General features: G+C 40.9%; 1 protein-coding gene across 3 annotated transcripts; it reads left to right on the top strand.

Moving 5' to 3' along the window:
* The first annotated feature begins 675 nt into the window (after window positions 1–675).
* On the top strand, window positions 676–22,536 carry mlsl (malate synthase-like). 3 transcript variants are annotated; one of them, XM_038698785.1, is made up of 15 exons: window positions 676–753; window positions 3,982–4,110; window positions 4,196–4,414; window positions 5,548–5,638; window positions 5,785–5,861; window positions 6,738–6,848; window positions 6,933–6,992; window positions 8,456–8,612; window positions 8,800–8,998; window positions 10,634–10,712; window positions 10,790–10,882; window positions 11,162–11,234; window positions 11,330–11,397; window positions 16,990–17,114; window positions 19,016–22,536. In XM_038698785.1, the coding sequence occupies exons 1-15, from the start codon at window positions 748–750 to the stop codon at window positions 19,191–19,193; spliced, it is 1,665 nt and encodes a 554-aa protein (XP_038554713.1). In that variant the 5' UTR covers window positions 676–747; the 3' UTR covers window positions 19,194–22,536. The 3 variants fall into 3 exon arrangements, with proteins under 3 accessions (XP_038554713.1, XP_038554712.1, XP_038554714.1); XM_038698784.1 differs by lacking the exon at window positions 676–753 and adding an exon at window positions 773–847; XM_038698786.1 differs by lacking the exon at window positions 676–753 and adding an exon at window positions 876–1,029.
* The last annotated feature ends 468 nt before the right edge of the window (window positions 22,537–23,004 follow it).

Raw genomic sequence — 23,004 nt, forward strand, 5'->3', positions numbered from 1 at the left:
CAGGTGTGCAGCAGTATTTTCAGTCAATAGAAGAGCAGAAACACTCCTCCAGTACTGGACTGCAAGGTTGGAGATCTGTGACCACCTTCAACATTTAACAAAGTTTCTAAATGCTAAATACTAGTGGCTTTAGTCCAATGTTTATAAGTAAAATATGGGTACCAACTGAGACCATTACAATAAGAAAGCGAGCATAAATGGCGAGCTATGGTTAAAGTGTAGGTGGAGCAAAGGTAGATTAAAAGTAAAGAATGGAAGCACTTGATATATAAGTAAAGGAACACAGTGTATCCTTAATATTTAAAACATTAAATCAAAGACTTCATCATGCCTTCAAAAAGCAAACCTTAAACCAGGATCTGAGAGCTTGCACTAGTACAACAGAATTATAAAGGGGTTTCAAGATAAATATACAATTGAAAGGGGTCACTAGATTATTAAAAGGGATAAAGATTTTTTTATTTTCTATACATTTTTTATACCTTTATATTTTCTTTTTTTTAAAAAAGGTTATTTCCAATAAAATAATACAACAAGTATTTCTCAAATCATTGCTAATTTGACCAAATTGTTATTATAGGGCATAATGTATTTAAATAGCATCAAATGTCATTGTACAGAATCCACACATATGGGACTTTAAACTCTACAAACAAACTCTAAAAACATCTTCCTGTTCAAACATTGACTAAGGTAAGTTCACAACCAAAGTCCACTTAGCTGAGAGACCAGAGACCTGTCATTAACATGTCTGTGAGTATCATCATTACTTTATTTTGCAGCTCAATAGACACTATAAACTGTAAAGAATGCAACATTATGGGCGATGGAAAGGAACAACTACAATGTGAGGAGGTGTTAACAGTTTGTTGCACGATGTAGAACTTCAGAGCCGTTTCATTAGCTTTAGTGTCCTGTGATAGTTAAAGTCCTGAAGTTTCAGAGGCTTCTCCTCCAGGGAAGTGGGGATCATTTTCAGCTACTTGAATCAAAGAAGGACAGCACTGGGAGGTCTTTTGAGAGAACATTGTATGTTTATTTTCAATTTGCTGCTTTTGTCTTTTCCAAACTGTGAACTGAATATGTTGTGGGTTTTGGACTGTTGGTCTGACAAAACGACACCAGCTAGGGCTTTAAGGAATTGAGATGCGCTTTTTAAACTCTTTTCTAACATGTTATAGACCAATCTGGTAATTGATTGATGGGGAAAATAATTGTCAGATTGATCGAAAATGACAATAATCATTAGTTTCAGCCCCGATATCTCACCTCTCGTGAGTCTGGTTTTCGGGAGTGTTTGCATTGTAATTTACACGCTAAGCTATGTCATTTAACTTGGTGCTAGACTGATGCAAAACTATGTAGTTCATTTCCTGAGTGATCTGCTTCCACACATTGTTTTTCTTAATCAAGTCCTGATAGCATGTTAAAGTTCGTAAAACATTGGAGCGCTGAGGATGATAAGTTCTTTCTCTAATTTGTGTAAAGCTGCACCACTCACTATTTTTATATTATGACATACAACAAAGGTCTCTGGCCGGAATCAAACCATGTACATTGCATGGAAACATATTCCTGAGGGACTATTTACCTTCTAATATTCTACGTATCTCATAAGAGGATAGTCATAGGAACAAACTCTGCACCTCCCCACGGTGTAACATTGTAGGATCTTTTAGCCTATTGGTTCACGTCTCTGTTTGGTTCACTCTCTCTGCTCTCACCAGCTTTGTTTCCATAGGAGCTCCAGCTGTTTTCAGTGAAAAGGTTCTGCTAAAGTCTGAAGCTAAGAAGTGCAGACGTAGAAAACAATCCTGTGCTACTTTTTCCTGGGGGAATCACAAGCTGCTGTCTGTCACTCCTGCATGTCAGAGGACATTTGCATGAAGTTATGACTTTATCAACTCCTCCACATTGTGCTGCTGAGTCTTTGAGTGTTGGCAACCAGCACTAGTATGTCTGTAAAGGTTTTATTCACAATGAGTCATGTTAGTGATATACTAAAATTAACAATTCAGTTAATTTCAGTGGGTCTTTATTCGCATTGGGAAACAGACGTTTACATTGTCAAAGCAAGTGTGAAATTAAAAACAAGTACATAAACAGAATAATTGTGATTTTACACGCAATTACAGTTTTTCTCCATTGCTTAAACACTATAAGCAGACTTTTGAACTAAAATTTCAAAACCATAACTCCATTTTTCAAAAAGCACACCCATTTCTCTAAACTCTACACACAAATCCCTTCAGTTCTCATTGCCTACATTGAGAAAGCACTGACATTCAATATTGTTTGTTTTTTTTCAGCAAGATTGAATGGTTTTCATTTTGACCTGAAAACAGGATGTTTGGGGTACTGGATGAGAAGTTGTGGATTTGTGTTTAGAGTTTCAAGAATTTCAAAAAATGTGTTTAAGCAATCGAGAAAAACTGTAAAAGAAAAAAGAAAAAAAATCATTTTTATGAATGTAAATGTTATTGTATGTTATGTATTTCGACTGATATTTCAATTACGATATGATTTGCGATACTGGGGGAATGATCATTTTAACATCATTGTTCTCATTTTTATTGAAAAACATTAAAATGAACAGGGAACTGTTAACAAAGGTGTTTTCTTAATACAATGGACACAGAAATTTGACTTGATACAGCATGATAAAAATAAAGTAGAAAGTCACTAAAGTAAGTAAGTCAGTAAAAAGAGAAAATCAATAAGAATATCTATATACTTTCTACCTTAATATATACACAAGTTAATAATACTATATTCTTCACTGCAACATATTGCACAGTCTTTAATATGTCTATAATATGATGCGTAGGCCAGGACATCTCACCACAATATTTAATTTAAAATGGTATGTTGGCACACGCCTCCTGCGGTTTGAATATTGCAGAAGGCAATATTAGGATTTTGGACGGATTTAGGAAGACTTTGATTAATTATTCAGCTCTAGTGTGTGTGCTGTGTGTGTCCCTCAGGTTGTGGCATGTTGATACATATTGGGCAGCAAGAGATGCCTTCTCTCCTTCTCCTAGGAGTATTTTAATGTTGACAGCACATTGAGCTCTTTGAAATCTCTACATTTGAGAGTACATCAGTCTGTACTTCATTAGGATCTCTCTGCTTTCTATCTTTGACAGTAGAGAGCTATTTTGTCAGTTCATCGTCTCTTGTTATGGCCAGATAACATTCTGGTCTACTTGGGCTTCCCAATGTTCCTAACGGATTTCTTTACACTGAATCATTATTTGGTTTCCTCTGATTAGTGTTTGGAAAGCGGTGTTGTTGTGAGACTGGGCAGAGTGTGTCTGAGAGAGGGCAGTGAGTCTCAGCACCAGCTGACATAGGGGACTCTTTTCTGGGGTCAGCTCTTGAGTTTGGCGGGCTTTGGATTGGAGGGTGTCTAGGGGGCTGGATTTAAGATGATTAAAGCATTCCCCTTGTTCAGTAAAAGACAGTAGGACAAGGTCATCAGCATAAAACAGAGAGTCCAGTAGCTGTCTAGGAGGGAGAGGCCAGGAGCAACACTGATCCAACTGAACACCAAGTCCATTTGTGTAGACATTAAATAAAGTTGGACTCGAATATACTCTGGAGCGGACGCACACATGGACGCGGACTACTTCTGTTTATACTACTTTCTGGAGTCACCTTGGCGGACTCGTTCCACACACGCGCAGTAGATCGGTTGGTGCCCTGGTAGCGTATTCGCCATGTTTACACCATGTCTGTTAGTCCATTCACATCTCCAGTTCGAAGCGTGTTACCCAGGGAAAGTGGAGAAAATTTCTTTTTCAAAATAATGAGAATCTACTGTCACTTATGCCCAGGGTTTACCCAGTTTTACTGGTAAAGATCTCCTTTATACTACACCAAGATGTTTATTATACCCTGGAGGCAGCGAATATGGAGATTGACCTTGATAAACACACGTCATACAGACTCTGATATGATGACTGTTTTTGTCTACAGGGTCGAGTCAGCATGGAGCTGTCGCCCCCTCCCTCAGGTCTACAAGCAGAGTGTGAGACACTTTTCTCCAAGGACTCCCTTCTCTTCCTTCATGAGCTGATCTCCACATTTGATGAGATGGTGGACCAGGTAGGACAGCTAAAAGCACCCTTTTTATTTAATGCATGGAAGACTTGTTGACCTCAGGATGAGGCCTCTGCTCTACTCTATTCAGGTCCTGCGGTTGCGAGTGTCCAGAAAGGCCCACTTGGACCTTTCAGGTGACTTGCCAAGCTTTCTGCAAAGTACCACACATATCAGGACAGACCCAGCCTGGAGGGTGCTCCCTGTCCCCCCGAGGCTCCAGAGAAGACATGTGGATATTGGGGATCTTGCTCCCTGCGATACACAGCGCTTCATTAAAGCTCTCCAGTCACCAGCACAAGGCATACAGGTACCACCTCTGTCATTTACCTGTGACCATATGAGACCAAAAGTTAAAAAGGTTTAGGGGACAGTGAGAAAAATATAGAAGAACACCAGCCATCTCTTAAATATAATTTAATCTATTATGAATCATTTCATCTAAGGAAGGTAAAAATCAAGGACATTGATGACACTTGCAGACATTTCACCTCTCAGGCTTCTTCAGTTCTGCCTGACTGGCAGGAACTCAGCTATTTAACCTCTGTGAGGTCATTGACACGATGAACCGCTTGGTTCGTTAGTGCTCCTGACGACAACAGTCGTTATGGTTGTTGGAGACACCCGAAGCATTCTCTCATGAGGAAGGAACTTAACAAACATGAGTGTTTGTTAAGTTTCCTGGGAAGTGAAGAAAGGACAGCATTGTAAGGTGGGGATAAGTGGTGTTGTGGCCCTCCTCTCATGTTAGGCGATGGTCTCTCCACTCTGGTGAAAATGGCCTCCTTGAGTAGCTGCCCTTGATTTTAACCTTCCTTAGATAACTATGTCCGGGATGAGAACCTTCACAGACAAAAGCTCAAACCAGTTTTCCATACATACAGTACGAGTAGCACACGAGCTGTCACTGTAAGCAGTGATACGAACAGGTTTGCCATGCATTAGAGCAGGATAACATGTGTCCTGTGTTATCGCAGCCTTAACAAAAAGAAAATAGAAAAGCTAATAATAATGAGTAAAAGCTGCATTCATTTTTATTTGATGATATTTGAATGTTTTGGTTGCTTGGGGGCAGCTGAAGCATGCTGAAAACACAACATTGATTTATAATCACCTAATAAATAGAACCAAGATGGTGAACATGGTATTTATATTACTAAACATCAACATGTTAGCATTGTGATTGTGAGCATGTTAACATGCTAAATTAGCATTTAGCTGTAAGCACCACAGAGCCATTATCATGGCTGCAGACTCATTCAGACGCCTGTGTCTGAAACTCTACTTTTCCACTATATTTACTGCCTGCCATTTTATTTGTGTCTGAATTCTGTGTCTAAATGGATGCACTATAATCCTTAAAATTCCACAATGGAAGGAAAAAAGTAGTGTCCATCTCTGCTGGTACTTTTAAACTACAGTACCTTTCTCTGGTTTCGGCAGGTCGACTTTGATGATGGGAACTGCCCTACATATCGCAACCAGATCAAAGGCATTCATAATGTTTTTAAGGCGGTTCACAACCAGTTCCCCAGTAAGTGGTTCACTTTAAATTGATACTCATGTTGGTACAGCTACATTACTGTACATGGACAAGAATATGTGTGTGGATGGGATGCGCATGCGTGTGTGTGGAACAGAGTGAAACTGACAGGAGCACCTTCCTGCATCTTTTAACAGATGTTCCACACATATCTCAGGCTCCAGTGCTGATGCTTCGTCCTCGCGCCTGGAACATGGTGGAGCACAACATGATGGTAGTTCATTCAGTCACTGCAAGTTTGGATTCAAATGCAGCAGAAGTGGTTGATTTTGGAAAAAAAAAAGCTGTAGCCCTATAATGTGTTAAAGTGGACCTTTTATGCTTTCCCTTATTTTCTATGATATGCAAAATCAGATTGTAATGTGCGAACATTTAGAGTATTTACTGTAAAAGAGGGGTGGTTAGAGGGGCATCAGAGTCAGTGTTTCACTGATGAGGTTATTAGACGGAGTTTAAACTCTATATTTTATAAGCTGATTCAAGTATTTCCTGACATTTTACAAGCCTTTAGCCAGTAACATAACCAGTAAATCAAGGCTTCAGCAATTCTCCCCAAGCACTGTATTCCTGGTGGTGTGGAGAAGGCTTTGAAACAGAATTTAAAGTTTCATGTTGGAAAATACATTTTACAGAACGAACGTTATTAAGAAACCCTTATCTAAGGCTAGTGGGGGATTTGTTACTCTTGATCTCAGTATTAGCTACATTTCTGGTAGAAATTTAAACAGGACATTCACACTGCTTGTATTATTGGAGGAAACTAATATAAAACAATTGATTAATTGGACACTCAGTGAAGAGAGCATTAATCAGTGACAATTCTAATAATTGAGTGATCCTTTTTTCCACTAAAAAATACTAAACATTTACTGGTTCTTGTTGCTCCAATGTGAGGATTTACTGCTTTGTTATTTTTAGATTCATAGCAATGTAAATTGAATACATCAGACAAAATAAACAGTTTTCCAATATCAGTTTGGTGTAACTTGTTGTGGGCATTTGTCATAGTTTTTGACGTGTTAAAGGCTAAATTAGAAAATAGTCTATATACATCGAAAACATTCTCTGTTCTTCTGGGACGCTTGGTCAGGTGGAGGGGAAGGAGGCTCCGGGTCCTCTGTTTGACTTTGGACTCCTCATGTTTCACTGTGGAAAGACACTGTTTGAAAACAAGAGTGGGCCCTTTTTCTACCTCTCAAAGGTAACACACACTCACTCAAGCACACAGATGATTTGTGTATTTATGGATATTGTCAACATGAAGCTGATCCTCCTTGTTTTCCAGGTAGAGAGCTTCATGGAGGCCAGGCTGTGGAACAACATATTTGTCTGGACACAACAGAAGGTCTGCACATGTGTTTATGCACACATCTGTCATCTATTTTTCAGGTTGATGTTATGTTAATGAAACCTTATCTACCCTTATTTTCATTTTTATAATTTTTTTCCCAGTTTTCAACAAAATACAAAAAAACTAAAATTTTTGTTTTGAATGAGCAGATTAAACTGATTTTCACTGATTGTGAATACTGATTGTGTTACCATTATATACCATATATATATATGTCCGCATCTGCCTTTTCTTTTCTGTTTTTTTTACTTTTAATTTGGAATCACATAATAACAGAAGCATACACAGTCGTCTTAGTTGGATACCTTTACAGAGTGATCCATCTTTTCAGCTTTTTACAGTGTAATTACAGAACACAAAATGAAAATAAAAGTGCGTTTGAGCGAAATATACTTTACTACCACTTTCCACATCCCACAAATTTCCTCAAATTTAGTTTCCTGAAGTTTCTTGACAGCCCTCCTGAAGGTGGGGAGTCTGGCCATTCTGATGTCACATGTGTTTGACTTACCTTGGAGAGAGGGAATGGTCTGGACAATGAATTCACAAGTCTTTAGTCTTCAGATAGGAGTGTCCATTCCGTCTCTCTGGAAATGATATGAAAGGCAGACAGAGTTAAGTGTAGTAGCGGTGCACTGAGTTGTTAATGCTCTGCTTGTATCCTGTAAGTTGTAAGTTAATATGTTTTATAAGTGCTGCATGAATTGCAGTCAAGGCTTAATTTAGATGACACATTTCATACAGAGGGTGAATTCAAAATAGTAATTTCACTGACAAAATAGAGGGATACGGCGTCACCTGCAATGTTAAGAATGCAGATTACTGACCGCCGATACGAGTAATTTATGCAAAATGAAATTTTGTTGATGGGATGTCTAAGCTTGAATCTGATACAAATCCTACACTTTCGTTATCCTGGAGATTTTTTCGCAGATAAACTTAGTTTATCCGCCCCAAAAGAAAAAAGAACAAGCAGTTGTGAAAAGTTAAACATTTTGTGTCCAAATATTACAAGTTTATTCTATATTTGAAATTACAGCTGTATTTTATGGCTTTTTAAAAATCATTTTTTGTGTCCCTGATACAACTTTACATCTAACTGTACCTGAGCTTAGTCACAGGATACAGTCAGCGTGCAGACTCCCCCGATGTTCATAAGGTGCTTTTGCACCCCAAATTCTCTCACAACCCTCCAACACTCTTTAGGCCACACCTCCTCATTTACATGCATCTAGAAAAGCAAATGGGTCAAAGGCAAATGGAAAAGGGAGACTGATTTTCTTTTTTCATAAAGTTTCACTTTAGCATTTCTGCTGAAATGTGATACTGTTTCATTAATTTTGGTTCTTTTAACATTTATAATGACGATTATCTCCTGTAGTATTACTGTGGTATGATTCCACAATAATGTGTGAAATTAACTCTCACATTTTGTGAATCTGTGTGTGTGTGTCTAGCTGGGCCTACCACAGAGCAGCATCAAGGCGACGGTGCTCATTGAAAATGTATTAGCAGCATTTGAGATGGAGGAGATCCTCTACGAGCTGCGGGACCATTCAGCTGGACTCAACTGCGGCATCTGGGACTATTCAGCCTCCTTCGTCAATAAGTTTGGTGAGCCAGACATTCTTGCTTTTAGCTTCTCCTGACATCCCTATAAACCTTATTACATTATCATGAAAAACTATTTATAATAAGATAATTGTACAAATTGTACACAAAAGACACATTAAGTTGATGAAAGGTGAAAAGGGCAATCTCTGTCTGACTGAAGTCAAGAGGTCATGTGTTTCTCCTCTAGGTCACCGAAGGGCCTTCCTGCTGCCCGACCGCAGTAAATATGTCAACATGGAGAAGCGTTTTCTGCGCAGCTACATGGACCTGTTGGTTCAGACATGTCATCGGAGGGGAGCGCTGGCCACAGGAGGCATGGCTGCCCTGCTGCTGCCTCAGGACCCGCTCAGTGACTCCCACAGCAGAGTGCTGGCTACTGTCACCAGGTAGGAACATCACTGTTCACACACATACATGGTCATGAGACTGAACGGTAGAAAGCATTGCAGTGCAGAAAAAGTGAACTCGCTGATGAATTTACTGTGGCTGTGCAGAACCATCATGCTAGTCTCAGCCAATGAAAACCAGCATAGCCTTACACCCAGGCATGTGCCAACCTTCAGTGGGCAATAGGACAACAGGAGTCATTAGGCTGCACTGTCAATCACATGACATACAAGTTTACAAGCACAAAAATGTTAATATGGTAGGAGTTTGAGTTTAAAAATCTGAAGCCTGTCTTGAGGATGGCATTAAAGCGAGACTGTGCAACTTTTGAAAAAAGAAATTTTTTACTCCTATTAATGAAAAGTTGAATTCATAAGCACTATCACACGGTCTTTCCGTCAGGGGGTTTGCTGCTACAGCCTAACTTTGTCTGCTATGACCAGTAGCTTTTGTGCTGGCTAACGTTAGCTAAAGCTAACATACTGTACATGTTGCTGTGTAGCTGACAATAGTGAGTCAGTTTGCTGACTATAACTCTACTTGGTATTGCTTGATATTACAGATACAGAACAACAAGAAATCCCTGTTTTCTAAAAAGAAGTACTCTAATTAGTACCAAATTTAGTACTAATTATAGTAAAAATAGAGCTTTCCTTTGATGGAAATTCACATTTTCCCTGTAATTATACCACGTGGCACAGTTCTAGCCAGGAAACTTACCATTAGCAACTTGAAATGACGTGTCTTCTCTACTTGTGCTACTCTCACATTACATGTAGGCATTTACCATTATTCATTTAGTCAGTTCCATAGTTACTTGCTGGCCAAAGTGGCAGTTGAGCAGAAGTTACATAGTAGGGATGGGCGGACCATCTTCACAGTATCAGTTCTTTCGAGTTGATACGTTTAAATGTATCGAACCTTTAAATGTTTGATACTTGAAAATTGAAAATATTTCCCCACTATGATTTCCGTGGAACAAAAGAATTACATTTATTCAAGTACTGTACTTGAGATACTTTCCCTTCACTTTCTACTTCACTAAATTCCACAGGGAAATACTGGACGTTTCACCCAACTACATTTATTTGACAGCTATAGTTTGTACGTAAGTATTTGTAAGTTAAAGTAAAAAGAAAAAATGTTATGCTTTAGATAAAAGTGCTACATAAAATGCAGCCATTTAAATAGATTACACCAGCCCCATGTAAAATTTTAAGAATAGTTTATAGTTGCTAGCAGTTCCACCAAAGACACATTTAAACTTTATACTTTGAAAATAGTTTAATTTAGATAAATGATGGGTCCAAAAAGTAAAAATAAAAAATATGCATTTTACAAAAAAAACAGTAAAGATCTGAGAAAAGTCAGAAATGAATACTATATATTTTAGTATCAGAACTATCAGAAACGTTTTTTCCTCTCCTATTGATCTTCCCACAACCCTCAGATTTATCTGGGTATCCCTTTGGTTGGCCCCTAGGTTGGAAACCACTAGAATAATCTGTCAAGCTGTATATAATTATAATTTGTATAAAATAATTTGTATAAAAAGTTAAAGCTAGCACCATTATCACAGGTCCTGCATTGTTTTTTTTATTAAAATATGTCGACCGCTCTGACATTTGTTTCAGACTGAAGTTGCTGGAGATCCAGGCAGGTGTGGACGGTTTCATGGTGTATGATCTGAGCTTGATTGAGCCCATGCAGAAAGTAAGCAGTGGATCATTAGCCATACAAAGCTTTCTATAAATACAGTAAGTAATAATGACATATGTTTACTCTTCCAGCTCTTCAGGCTCCACGCTGAAGGAGATAACCAGCTTCACCGGCTTCGAAATGATGTTACTGTGACTCCTGATGACCTACTGTCTATGCCTTTGGTCAGTAATTCGGTTGTCCCAGAACTGAATAGCTGAAGACACCTGGCAAAGCTGTAACTTTTTAACATTACCAAGCAGTTCATCCAGATTTGGTGGTGGAGAATTCTGTCGCTCCAAAATCTCCCATAGGTGTCCAGTTAGGTCAAGAAATAAACTCTGCATTTTCATACATGTCATTATCAGATGTAAATGTATTACTGACTTTGATAGCTTTATGTAAAAGAACAGGATAAGCGGTTTAGTCTCTAATAGTAAAGTATATTTTGATGTATTCCTTAGGGAGGAGTCACCCTTTATGGTTTGAAGTATAACATTGCAGTTGGTGTCCTCTTTATTAATGCTTGGCTATCAGGTATGTACGATTACATATTCTTCTTCTCCTCATGTTTAGGAGCATGAAGTGAGGAAACTAAGTATTTTGCATTTTGTGTATGCTCTGCCTCCTAGGTAACGGCCACTTTTTCTACAGAGGCCAGGTGGAAGATTCAGCCACAGCAGAGATTTCCAGATCACAGGTGGGTTTAGGATTAAACGATACCACTTCAGCGTCCACCGAGTTTACATCACAGAGGATTCACTTTAGACATTCATCTAGGTCAGAATCAGATTCAGAATCAGAATCAGTTTTATTACCAGGTATGTGTACACATATGAGGGATTTGGCTCAGGATTGTACATTGCTCACGATGTGCTTACTCATACAATAATACAGTAACACAATAATAAAAAATAAAATAAAATCAGACACAGACTTCAGTGTAGACAACACAAATATACACACTATGAACAAAAACAATATAGACATTGACAAATAGTGCAGTGATGCAGGAGTATGTACTGTACATGTCGGAGGTGGATGTGATATACAGGGACACATACATGCATCCATGTACACAGTGCAATGAAGCATAGTGCAAAGGATGCTGGAATAATATTTTGTGCAGGAGAAATGACTTGAGGTAGGTGGGTTTGGTATACAGTATCTACAATATGACAATATAACAGTATGAACAGCACTGAAATAGAGAAGGATGAATAAATAAATAATAAGTGTTAGCCAGTAAACAGGTGGCTGATTAGAGGCAGAGTTACTGGGTTATTGCACAGGAATTGTTCCTGACACCGTGAGTCAGAAATCATCTGTTCATCAGAGTAATGGCTTGTGGCAAGAAACTGTTCCTGAGTCTGTTGGTTTTGGCGTACAGTGCTCTGTAGCGCCTACCAGAGGAGAGGAGCTGGAACAGATTGTGTCTGGGGTGAGATGGATCTGCAGTGATGTTTCCTGCCCGACTCTGGAAATGTATAAGTCCTGAATGGAGGGCAGGTTGGCACCGAAGATCTGCAGTCCTGACTGTCCGTTGTAGTCTGCTCCTGTCCTTTTTGGTGGCAGATCCAAACCAGACAGTGATGAAAGTGCAGAGAACAGACTGGATGATGGCTGTGGAGAACTAGATCAGCAGCTTCTCAGGCAGGTTGAGCTTCCTGAGCTGGCGCAGGAAGTACATCCTCTGCTGAGCCTTCATCTCCACAGTTTTGAGCGTGTTAAGCTCCAGGTTGTTGTGACCGCACCAGAGAGCCAGCTGATCAACCTCCCGTCTGTAGTCCGATGACCGTTGTGTCGTCAGCAAACTTCAGGAGTTTGACAGATGGGTCTCTTGAGGTGCAGTTGTTGGTGTAGAGGGAGAAGAGCAGGGGGGAGAGCACACACCCCTGGGGGGCGGCAGTGCTGATAGTCCGGGTGCTGGAGGTGATGTTCCCCAGCCTCACACAAGTTTGTGAAGTTTGTGATCCACTGACAGGTGGAGGCCGGCACAGTGAGCTGGGTGAGTTTGGTGCTGAGGATGTTCGGGATGAAGGTGTTGAACGCCACAAACAGGATCCTCGTCTATGTCCCTGGAGTGTTGAGGTGTTGCAGGATGTAATGCAGTCCAGTAGGGGGTCCAGCAAGAGGCCTGTAATGTCCTTCAGGTGGGCCAACACCAGTCTTTCAAAGGACTTCGTGACTACAGATGTCAGGGCGACGGGCCTGTAGTAATTTAGTCCAGAGATGGAGGGTTTTTTTGGGACCGGGATGACTGTGGAGCGTTTGAAGCAGGAGGGAACTTCACACAGCTGATTTGTTGAAGATCTGTGTGAAGATGGGGGCCAGCTGGTCCGCACAGATTTTCACATCGTCTTCACAAATCATGAGTGCAGGTGAGGGGTGGGGGCAGCGTGTCAGAGGGGGAAGGTGGTTGTTTGAAGATGGTGTTGGAGTGGGGGAGAGGTGTGACTCTGGGCTTTTCAAACCTACAGTAGAAACCATTCAGCTCGTCTGCCAGTCGTTGAGTACCAGCAGTGTTGGGGGATGGTCTCTTGTAGTTTGTGAGTGTCCGCAGGCCTCTCCACACTGACGCAGGGTCGTTGGCTGCAAAGCTGATATTTAGCTTTTCAGCGTAACACATCTTTGCAGCTTTGATCTCCTTAGTTAGAGTGTTCCTGGCCTGGTTGTACAGGACTCTGTCCCCCCTTCTGAAGGCCTCCTCTTTGGTCTGACGAAGCTGCCTGAGTTTCGCTGTGAACCAGGGTTTTTGGTTGTTGTATGTGCGGAAGGTTTTAGTCGGCACACACATGTCCTACAAAAACTGATGTAAGATGTCACAGTGTCAGTTAGTTCATGCAGGTCAGTGGCTGCAGCCTCAAAAACACTCCAGTCAGTGCAGTCAAATCAGGCCTGTAACTCCAGCTTTGACTCGTTGGTCCATCTTTTCACAGTCTTTACAACAGGTTTAGCAGATTTCAGTTTTTGCCTGTGTGTCAGGATAAGATGAACCAGACAGTGATCAGAGAGTCCCGAGTCTGCACGGGGAACAGAGCGATAGGCGTCCTTTAATGTTGTGTAGCAGTGGTCCAGTGTGTTAGTGTCCCTGGTGGGACACTAAATATGCTGTCTGTACTTTGGGAGTTCCTGGCTGAGGTTTGCTATGTTGAAGTCTCCAAGAACAATGAGCAGGGAGTCTGGATGTTTTTTCTCCACGTTAGTTATCTGGTCGGCCAGGTTTAGTAACTCCTCACTAACACAGGTCTGAGGTGGCATGTAAACAGCGACCAGGACGAACGAGGAAAACTCACGCGGTGAATAAAACAGTTTACAGTTTATGAATAATGTCTCTAAGTGAGGGCTGCATGATTTCTTCAACACTGTGACATCTGTGCACCAACCTTCGTTTATGTAGAAACAGAGTCCGCCTCCCCGTGTTTTTCCCGTGAGCTCCCGAGTTAGTACTGTTGAGGAGAAGCAGTTCATCCTTTTTGTTGGCTAGATGACGGACATTCGCCAGGTGAATTGAAGGGAGCGCAGTGCGAAAACCCTGCTGACCAGTGTTTGCTCCGGGAAAGTTCCGCGTTCGTTAAGGAGCGGTGGAATAGTATGAGCAGTTGAAAGTCCAATATTTAAGAGCTCTTCTCTGGTAAATGTTACCAGAGAGGGACAGCAGAAAACAGAATTAATAAACAAAAACACAAAAACCTTTACAGAGTGTAATCCAGAGGCTGCCGTCTGCGGCGCCATCTTAGTGTCTCTGATTCTGAAACACCTTCCAAAAATATTAACTTTTGTCTCATCAGTCCACAAAGTATTTTCCCCAAAGTCTTGGGGATCATCAAGATGTTTTCTGGCAAAACTTAGACGAGCCTTAATGTTCTTTTTGCTCAGTAGTGGTTTTCGTCTTGGATCTCTGCCATGTAGGCCATTTTTGCCCAGTCTCTGTCTTATGGTCTTAGCTAAATCAGACAACCTTAAAACCACACTCCCTTATTTTGTTACAGCTGTAACTTACTATAAAGAAGCACGAAGAGAGCGTATACTTCCTGAATCCTATACTTTTAAATTTTATTACTAGAAAATGTAACTATGTTTTAATAGCAAAATAACAGTCTGTTCATGTACATGTTTTTATTTCACACTTGCTTTGGCAATGTCTGTTTCCTTGGCCAATAAACTCCACTGAATAAACTCCACAGAATTGAATTGAAATATGCCCCTAGATCCAGATGTGCATCTGTATAGTGCAGGTGGTGCAGTGGCATTGGTATATGGTGAAATAAAATATACAAAGAAATATTAGAGCTTTGCACAAAAATTATTTTAATGTGAGTCAGACTCATGAGTATCGTACATTTACCATGTGGCTCTAGCACCATCTGCAGTGGAGGAACCCTCGGCTGGCCCAATTGTCCTCCGGTCCTCTCACACACTGTTAAATTCCTTTCAATAAAACACTGTAATCTCCAATCCAAAAACACAGTCCATGTGAACCCAAGATGATCCCAGGGAGCAACCTCATTGCAAGGCCCACCTTTCTAAGCTCCTCCAGGGTCAACTTTTGATGCCATTATTTTCTTTCTTAATTTATCAAAACTGACTCTGCCTGCAAACAATGTTGTATTTAGAGATTATAATAAATATAATAAAAGCTTTATTGCCATGTTGTTTGCATCAGTCTATTAGATATATTATTTGCAGTAAGCACCCCTATATTAGAGAGGCAGTGGGGCTAAATGCTGATTAACAAAATCCTTTATGTCAAAACTGATCTGTATTTCAGCTATGATAAGTAGAAAATAAGTCCAACACATTTGCTAATGCACTACTCGTACTACTAATTCCCTTTTCAGACAGCAGCATTTGACGCCTGTGTACTCAAAGTGCATTAAATCTATGTTGGACCCATTCATATGAGACTGCTGTCACCTTGCCTGTCACTGTTAGCAGTCTCCAGTCTGCACTGTAGTTCATACACTCCACTCATAAACCACAAAATAGCACAGAATTATAGTGAATAATTTTACTATTTTCACACTATTTCTCTTTTTTCAGCAAGTCACTTAAAGGTTCAGTGTGTAAGTTTTAGTGGCATCTAATGGTGACGGTTGCGAATTGCATCCAACGGTGCATTCAGATGGTCCCATTTCCCAAGTTGTGAAGTCGTTCTTCTGACTTCAATGTGTTCATGTGCTCTTATGTCAGAATGTGGAATCAACATGGACACTACTACAAAGATGTATTGGATTAGCATTATCAGAGCAATTTAATTTCTAAATTCAACAACAAAAAGGCTGTGAAAACCTCTTTTAATATCTTTATATTATATAGACCCCCGGGCAAAGTTCTTATTCTTTGTGTCTTCTTATATATTTGTGTATTGTTCTGTATACTTCTTTATGTCCCATGTACACGTTTTACCTTTTTTTGCATTAAAGATTTTATTATTCTGACGCCACATTAATGCACCATCAGTTGCTCACCCCTCCCTTTGCAAGCGTGCAGGAGAAGATACGGTGGCCGACACGTTCTGCCCGCGGCGTATGTAGAAATGTCTCATTCAAAGGTATTAAAAACATAATGGTGTAATAATGGGGTATAATGGGGTATACGCGTTTACAGCCATGGTAGAGGCACAGCACACCTTGAGCTAAATGTAACATGAGCAGACAATGCTAACATGCTGACGTTTACCAAATGGTGGTACTATCTGCACCAAAAACCTATCATTTGTTTTCTGGCCTATGGCTAAATGCCAAAAAACTGAGGCCAATTGTTATGTACCAAATGACATCTGGTGTTTTTGAAATATGTTGCTAACTACCAAAACACGACAGAAGGTTCTGGGTTCAAACCCACTGGGCAGCGGGGGCCTTTCTGTGTGGAGTTTGCAGGTTCTCCCTGTATCGGTGTGGGTTTACTTGACAGTAGCCTGGAAACATAAGCAAACAACCCACCAATGTCATCAGATCTTGATTGAAATGTTGCCAAAAGGTGTACAGAAATATGTGATTTCATGTTTTTCAAACTGAGCTCTTCAAATCGGTGAGCACAGACAGAAACCTAGACAGAGAAGAAATGTGACATAACCAAACCAAACATTTGGTTGTTCATGTAGGACAGTATTGCTAAGAGTAAGTAGCAAATTTACAGGGCTTTTAATTGAGTTTGTGTTAATACTGTTATTTAATGTACACATTATAGTATAAAATAGGGTATGTGTTATTGTTAACCAGAATTGTAGCGCCTTAATGATCCTCAAAGATGAACAATTGACCAAATGCTGTGTGTTTGTGTGTGTTAGGTATGGCAGTGGATCCGTCATCAGACCCAGCTGGAGGACGATGGCAGGGTGGTGAGCAGGCGGCTGGTGACTGACCTCACCAACGAGGTTATGATGGAGCTCAGCTCTCTCTGTCACTCTGTTAGGTAAGGAGACACTCCTTTTGAGACGCGTCCGTTGAGCAATCAGGACATGTGTCCAAGGTAGATCACTGGCTCCAGTGACATTAACAAGACCACCGGATTTTGTGTTTTTGATCTGATCATTATTTCCGATCATTATTTAGCAGCTGTTTATGAAAATCATTTGGTAACGTATAGCCTACTTGTCAGCGCGGGTATTTTCCACGATTAACAGGTTCAAATCTGTTAAAAAAGGAGGGCTCCCTTTACCCTGTCAGTTCATAAAACATTTGTGACAGTGATACCACAGTATAGGCTAGTGGTGTAGTACTCGACCGCATTTGTACTCGGTCTTGTCTCGGTCTCTGACATTGGGGATTTTATTTCAAGACCAGTCAAGAACGTAACTTAATATAATATCAATAAATTGCTTTTGTATTGTCTGATTTTTTTTTTACATCCTAACTTTGATGGGATGTAAAACGTTATTGCTTCAAATGCAACCAATAACCCTAAATAAAAATGTGTTTTTCCCGTTAACGGCTGTCCCCCCTCCCCGTGATGGTAAACATGTGTTCAATAAAGATGGTTAAGTTGATTTCAGCTCTTAGTGTTTCTATGTGGGCGGATCTTTCAGATCAGTTTGAGAAGTACCTATGATCTCGTTCCACATTTTATTGTGTGTCATGTGGGGAACTGGTCTTGGTCTTGACTCTGTCTCACCCTCCCTCGGTCTTCGTCTTGACTTGGTCTCAGCCCCTAAAAGTCTTGGTCTTGTCTCGGCCTGCACATGCCCTGTTTCTAAGTTCTGCAACACAATCTGATGGACTGATGAGAACGAGATTAATCTCTAGCAAAGTGATGGAAAGGCCAAAGTGTGGAGAAAGAAAGGAACTGCTTATGATCCGAAGCATCCAAGCTCATCTGTGAAGCATGCTGGAGGTCATGTCATGGTTTGGGCGTGCATGGCTGCTTCTGGAACAGGCTCAGTAATATTTATTGATGATGGAACTGATGATGTTAGCAGCAGAATGAATTCAGAAGTGGACAGAAACATTTTGTCTGCCAGTTTATGGAGAAATGCATTGAAACTAAGGGGGAGGAAGTTTATCATGCAGCAGGACAATGAGCCAAAGCACAACAACAAAACAAAGGACTTCATCAGGGGAAAAAGTGGAAGTTTTAGACTGGCCAAGTCAATCACCTGACCTTAACCCAACAGAGCTGCATTCACCTTCTTAAGAGGAGACTGAAGGGAGAAACACCCCGAAACAAACAAGAACTGAAAGAAGCTGCGGTAAAAGCCTGGAATAGCATCACAAATGAAGAATGCAACAGTTTGGTGATGTCAATGGGTCGCAGGCTTGAGGCGGTTATTGCAAGCAAGGGTTATGCCACCAAATATTAAACGTTATTTACTTTAACATTTTTTGTTCCATTACATTTGCTCACCTAAGAATGCTGTGGTCTAATACAAACAGTGATATGTCCTGAGTTGTTTAAAACATCTAGATGTATATACCAGGAAATGAGAGCTGAAATTCTGAACTCTTGTCTTATCTTTTGATCTTAAACTCAAATGTCTTCAGTGAACAACAACAACAAAGGGATTTGCCTCACCGTTCCAACACTTTTGGAGGGGACTGTAGATGTTCATTCACAATAACTTTAGGAGCAATAAACAACACTCCCAAACTGTTAGTGATGACAAAAAAACAAGGAAAAAGAGATACTAAGTAAAACATCCTGAGATGATGAGAAAGCCAACATTTTGACATACCTCATAGTTCTGATTACCATGAATCATTTTTGTTTCCCTGTTGGCAGCGGGCTTCTCTAGTTGTTTTTATCACTGGAACACAAGTGGAAACTGATGATTCTGTCAAAGTGCACTGTGGTTCAGGTCTTGTGTCTCTCTTCTTCAGGGATAAACAGATGTTGCACACAGCAGCAGCCATGTTCCTGGAGGTGGTCCTAAAGAGAGATTTCCCAGAGTTCATCACCACCTACTTGAATCAGGACCACACATTTCTCAGCTCCCAGACCTCTGGACTGGAGGCCCTTGAGGTTCTGGACACACACATGCCCCAATCCAAACTGTAAAGGTCTGATGTGGGAGATTGCTTCCTGTTCTCTGCTCACCACAGGTTGGCCTTTTAGAAATTGCAATAAACATTTTTCATTCTTTTTTTTATAGAGATTTAATCAGTTAGTTAAAGAAAATACGATTAATCGCTAATGAAAATAGTTAGCATCAGTAAATAATGTTACTGTAGGTCACAACCAGTTTAAAATAAATTGCAGATATTTTCTACCTCCACTTTCCGTTAAATGTATTCATCCATTTTAATAAATCAGCTTGCCTTGCTTTATGTTTAGAATGAAACGCATGCCATCCTGCTGTTTGGGCTGTGAATTGTAACAACATCTGTTGATTTGCTGGCAAACTGACTGAAATGATTGTAGACACGCTGTGCCAGAGGTTATCATGTTTAGAGTGAAAATACATGATCAATCAGTCATTGGATAAAAACCCAAACGAGTGTAGAAAGGCGACCAATGATAAACCAACCATTAGTAAATGCACTGAATCTATCTGAACTGACGAAGCCGTGATTATAGCGTCAGACAAAATGTATGAACATTTGAAAATCTTGGCCAAATACATTAGAAATGCATTAATAGTGAAACCAGGGGACATGTAGAAGGGACCTTAAAGTTAGCTTAAAGAGGGAAATTCAAGTACCAGTCAGCAGCTGAGAGGCTTTCAGGAATCAGGAGTGAAAGATTTTACGACTCCTTAGAACGATTAGACCTATACAGAAGAGAGATCCTCATTCTGACCGAACGCTAACTTACTTTACTACTTACTTTACTCTGAGGCACGGCTCGGACGCATTTGGTCCCACGGAGAATGTAGGTTATCTGATGTGTTTGTGGAGCAGTGCCGTTTTCAGGCGTCACTTGTCCCACGTGGTGGACTTCAGCTCCAATCTGCTGTCTCGGCTCCTGTCGCTCTCAGCGGGCCCCGTGGTGCTGAGGTTGGTGGAATTCTATTTGCAGAGTTGTGAAATTTTTGTCAGAGTATTTCAAACTGCTGTGCAGTGTTTTGGCATGATACGCCGCCTTCAAACCCGTGGATCTATTACTCAAACTGGACTTCATGTCTCACTGGTACCTGGAGGTTTTGTATTTAAAAACTTTTCCAGTGTTGCCTAGACATGTGAACGACATCATCTCAGTGTGAAGGGGCCAGTGGGAGAAGCTCTAACACACATGTGCAGTGGGCCTCACAAGGTGAAAACAAACAAGGACGCAGTAAAACCTTTTTGGCTTATATGCCTTGCAAGTAGTTAACTGTGGTAACTGTGAAGGAATTAAAGGGTAATAAAGTAAGCCAAAGGTGACTCTCTAAAACAGTCGGTCAGGCTCTGTCTGTCTGCCTGTCTGTCTGTCTGTTTGGTTGGCTGACGGACACAGCTGCCTTGATAAGGCTGAACTCTATCTGGTCTATCCCCAGGTCAAGATTGTCTTTATTTTGTTTCATTACAGACTGACGAACTGGCTCTCTGTAGAAAGCGTTGCGCGACTTATGTTAACATAAGTAAGCACAGTGTCTTGGTTTGAACCAATGTCCAATAGGAGGCGGGGATAATACTGTGTTCTCACTTTGTTACCATTCTTCCCGGCCGGGCTTCAATAAACAATGCTGTGTGAGACATCCTGGGATTCCTAAAACCTTTTTTAATAGGAGTTGACTAGCTCCCAACAAGTTCCATCACAGTCACCATCCATCCATCGTCAACCGCTTATCCTGCGTACAGGGACGCGGGGTACAGGGTGCTGTGAGGCACACAGCGCTATCCACTGCACCACCGCGCCTCCCTCACAGTAACCAGTTCCTGAAATCCATCCATGATGTGAACAGTTCAGCGAGGTCCTCAGTGATGTGCACACAAGGGACCTTAAAACCGCTGACCCTTTTCAGCCTTAGTTCAGTAGATGCGTATAGAATTATGGCCGCTCTCCTGTAAGCAATTGCATACTTTATATACACTCACCAGCCACTTTATTAGGTACTCCTTGCTAGTATGAGGTTGGACCCCCTTTTGCCTTCAGAACTTCCTACATTTTGGTGGCATACATTCAACAAGGTGTTGGAAACATTCTGCAGAGAGCATCACACAGTTTGTGAGGGGCTCTGTTGGACTGAGATCTGGCAACTGTGGAGGCCATTGCAGTGAAGAAGAAACCAGTTTCCAGCATTATCCTGCTGGAAGTTGCCATCAGAAGATGGTACACTGTGGTCATACTGGGATGGACATGGTCAGCAACAAGACTCAGGTAGGCTGTTCAAATGGTATTAAGGGCCCCAATGTGTGCCAAGAACCACTACATTTGCATTTATTCATATAGCTGACGCTTTTATCCAAAGCGACTTACAATTGCTATACATGTCAGAGGTCACACGCAACGAGGGGTTAAGTGTCTTGCTCAGGGACACATTGGTGCATGGGTTGAACCTGGGGAGTTGAACCCGGGTCTCTCACACCACCGACAGGCATCTTATCCATCACCACCCCACTACCAGCCTGAACCGTTGATGGTGAATAAAGGCTTAAGCGTGTAACACTAGAAGGCAGGGCAGGGCTCCTGCCTGGATCCCACTGCTCTGATCTCTCATGTGTTTTTGCCATTTATTTGTTATCTTGACTGATGTGCAGAAATGAACTCATGGCACCAATAAAAAAAACAAAGGCTTGGGAGAGAAGACAAATCCTGCCTACTTCCAAACCTGGCACACCTCGCCAACCACTGCTTGAAGTAGGCGTGCTTACCGATTGTCAGATTGATTTTAAAGTTAGGGGGAGCTCAAGAAGCTTCACCAGTTTCTAGAAGAGAAACAGGAAGCCAGGATGGCTGCACTGTGGAAGAGGATCAGAAGAGTCAGATGATGGAGGCTCTGAGCAGAGACATAGCAGGAGGAGCCGAAAGCTGAGGACAGGGTTCCTTCACAGTTTCCATTTTAAAATTCCACTCCAGACTCAAATTTCCAGACATCTCGGTAGATTATTCAGACCATAGCAGACATCTGACTATAATTAGCTAGATGTTTATGTAAATAAATGATTTTTAATTCCAACTGTTAACATTGATGTTACATTCTCACTATAGATGCTATTATGCTGCCAAAATGCTAGAATTTTGTAACTATGTAATATAACTCGTACAAATCAATTCAGTGGCCGCTCAGCCCACACTCCTCCACAAAGATGGACACCATCAAACATCTCTGCCCAAACAGGAAGTAAACTGGTGCTACCTGTACTCCTATTTTCCCTTAATATATTGAGTAAATAATATGACAGTATAGTGTTTTATTTTTCCCCAAATGTTTGTCTTTTTTATAAATAAGTAAAAAAAATAAAGTTAACTATTTTCACGGTCTCTGTGCAGCCTTGTTTGTTCTGTATCCAGCCTGCCATAAAGGTAGGGTTTCCTTACCCGGAAGGTCTGTTCATTTTTCTGATTTCACTGCATAACTCATAAATGTTCAGACACACAAAATATTTGATGATTTGTGAATATAACCAAATGAATGTAACTAAATACATACTGCCGCATTTTCTTTCAAACTAATTTGGTTGCAGATGTCAGAATTTGGTAGTTATAAGTTACATGTGACACGCAGGCGTACAGCACTGACTGTATAGTGTAAAGGCAGCTCTGCAAGAGTGTGCATGGTACAGTCGCAGGCCATACTTCATGCCTTGCTTTTTGACGACCTCAAGTTCGCCCTGGCCCTCGCTCTCTCAAAGAGCTGGCTGCCTGCTCCAAACAGCATGAAAAACACTGTTCAGTTTATCTTTAGATACATTACCATATTTTAGATAACAGAATGGAGGCAATAGTC

This window comes from Micropterus salmoides, unplaced genomic scaffold (genome assembly GCF_014851395.1).
Source record: "Micropterus salmoides isolate LMB-PRFRI ecotype aquatic unplaced genomic scaffold, ASM1485139v1 Ms_hic_scaffold_5, whole genome shotgun sequence".
In the NCBI taxonomy this organism is placed as follows: domain Eukaryota; kingdom Metazoa; phylum Chordata; class Actinopteri; order Centrarchiformes; family Centrarchidae; genus Micropterus; species Micropterus salmoides.